The sequence below is a fragment of the Hemibagrus wyckioides genome, linkage group LG04, assembly GCF_019097595.1.
Source record: "Hemibagrus wyckioides isolate EC202008001 linkage group LG04, SWU_Hwy_1.0, whole genome shotgun sequence".
Classification (NCBI taxonomy): Eukaryota; Metazoa; Chordata; class Actinopteri; order Siluriformes; family Bagridae; genus Hemibagrus; species Hemibagrus wyckioides.
Genome location: NC_080713.1, coordinates 31,481,941 through 31,483,698, shown reverse-complemented (window position 1 = coordinate 31,483,698; position 1,758 = coordinate 31,481,941). Strand labels below are relative to the sequence as shown.

Genomic DNA, 1,758 nt, shown 5'->3' with positions numbered 1-1,758 from the left:
CTATATTTAGCGTTAGCAGGGTGGGAATGTTAAGGGGGGGGGTGTTTAGATGTTAGCACAAAGCCGAAAGCCGAGCGGTTCATCCTCGCTGAATGTACACGCGTGTGTTTCAGCCCCAGGATGAGATCCGAGTCGGGGAGGATGGCTTTAAGCAGTATGATGGTAAGCGCTGTGTGTGAGTGTGTGAGAGAGAGAGAGAGAGAGAGAGAGAGAGAACATGAGGCGCCTTGATTAATGAATGCTGTGTGTGTGTTTCTTAATTGAGACACCCTGATAAAGTAGTGTCCTGTTGTTTGATTGGCTGTATGTGTGTGTGTGTGTAGTGATCACAGCTTTGGACATGGACGCCATGATGAGCACCATCTACGCCTGGCAGGAGAACCCGGTGAAGTTTGAGCGCTCTCACGGTGTGGAGAGCATGCTGAATCGCGAGATCCTGCCTCGCTCTGGGGGGGGAGAGGGTGAGGAGGAGGGCGTGCACATCCTCATCGTGGAAGGGTTTCTGCTTTACACCTACAGGTACACACACACACACACACACACACACACACACACACACACACACACACACACAGGATTCATGAGCTCATCCCTCCTACTCTCAGCTTCTGCATGGAATTTATACAACTTTATACAATGTTTCTCAAAAATTTTTTTTTTCAGTGCCTGCAACACTCTTTGCTATCACTTTTTAACTATAAAGAAACACATTTTGTCGTTTGCTAGATTTTCTTGGTAATGCCATAGTAACCGGTTGCCTAGCAACAAGCCTCCTGTGACTTTAAACCACTATGTGTGTAAACCATCACCCTGACACACACACACAGTCACTAAATCTCACTCTCTGGTCATTGATTTCATTCAAGTGAAAAAAGTGTTTTTGTTTGCAGGCCTCTGATTGACGTGTTTGATCAGCGGTTATTTATTTCCATCCCGTATGAAGAATGCAAAAAGAGGAGGTGGTGAGTGTCACTGTGGGATTGATGAAACAGTCCGGTTTTACTCGGTTCTACATCGTGTGTGTGTGTGTGTGTGTGTGTGTGTGTGTGTGAACCTTAACACATCTTCATAGTATAATGATCAGTAAATAATCAGACCTGGGCATTGTGTGTGTGTGTTCAGCTCGAGGAACTATGCCGTGCCGGACCCTCCGGGTCTGTTCGATGGTCATGTTTGGCCGATGTACGTCAAACACAAGAATCAGATGGAGGACATGGGAGTGGATGTCGGTAAGTGTGTGTGTTCCAGTCCTGCAGGGATGGGAGATACAGTTCAAATTTTATGTAGTGATAATGAAGTTTTAGAACATCAGTAAACTGTGTGTGTTTTACAGAACAACTTGATGGAACCCTTTCGAAGGAGCAGCTGTTTAACACCGTGTACGGAGACATCATCAATAACATCCAGAACCTAATGAGGTGTGTGTGTGTGTGTGTTTCATTTCAGTACAGAACTGAGCCTCATGAGGGGGTGAATTTTTACTGATGTGTGTGTGTGTGTGTGTGTTGCAGGTCTGTTGATCAGCACTAAGCCGCAAACAGGAAAGGAGGAATATAAAGCCATCTCTGCCGCAGAAGTGTGTGTGTGTGTGTGTGTGGTCTCAGACTGGCTCTGCGTCGACTCTTATACCTGCTTCAGCTCTTTTATACCGTTGGTAAAATAATATCCTCCATATTTATTTGCTGTAATAACAAAAAAGTGAGCTCCTGTTAGATTCTCTGGAGAGTTACACTCCGTATTAAAGACACCACTCCTACA

At 45.4% G+C, this 1,758-nt stretch overlaps 1 protein-coding gene across 2 annotated transcripts in view; it reads left to right on the top strand.

The window, feature by feature from the left end:
- mibp2 (muscle-specific beta 1 integrin binding protein 2) overlaps nucleotides 1–1,758 on the top strand; it is a 3,149-nt gene extending 1,391 nt beyond the window's left edge. Inside the window, exons 3-8 of one of the 2 annotated variants that reach the window (XM_058388409.1) lie at nucleotides 114–162; nucleotides 324–519; nucleotides 891–962; nucleotides 1,123–1,229; nucleotides 1,334–1,418; nucleotides 1,512–1,758. In XM_058388409.1, coding sequence (XP_058244392.1) covers nucleotides 114–162; nucleotides 324–519; nucleotides 891–962; nucleotides 1,123–1,229; nucleotides 1,334–1,418; nucleotides 1,512–1,530 — 528 coding nt within the window. In that variant the 3' untranslated portion in view covers nucleotides 1,531–1,758. The remainder of the gene's footprint in view (nucleotides 1–113; nucleotides 163–323; nucleotides 520–890; nucleotides 963–1,122; nucleotides 1,230–1,333; nucleotides 1,419–1,511) is intronic. The other variant, XM_058388411.1, reaches the window with a different exon arrangement.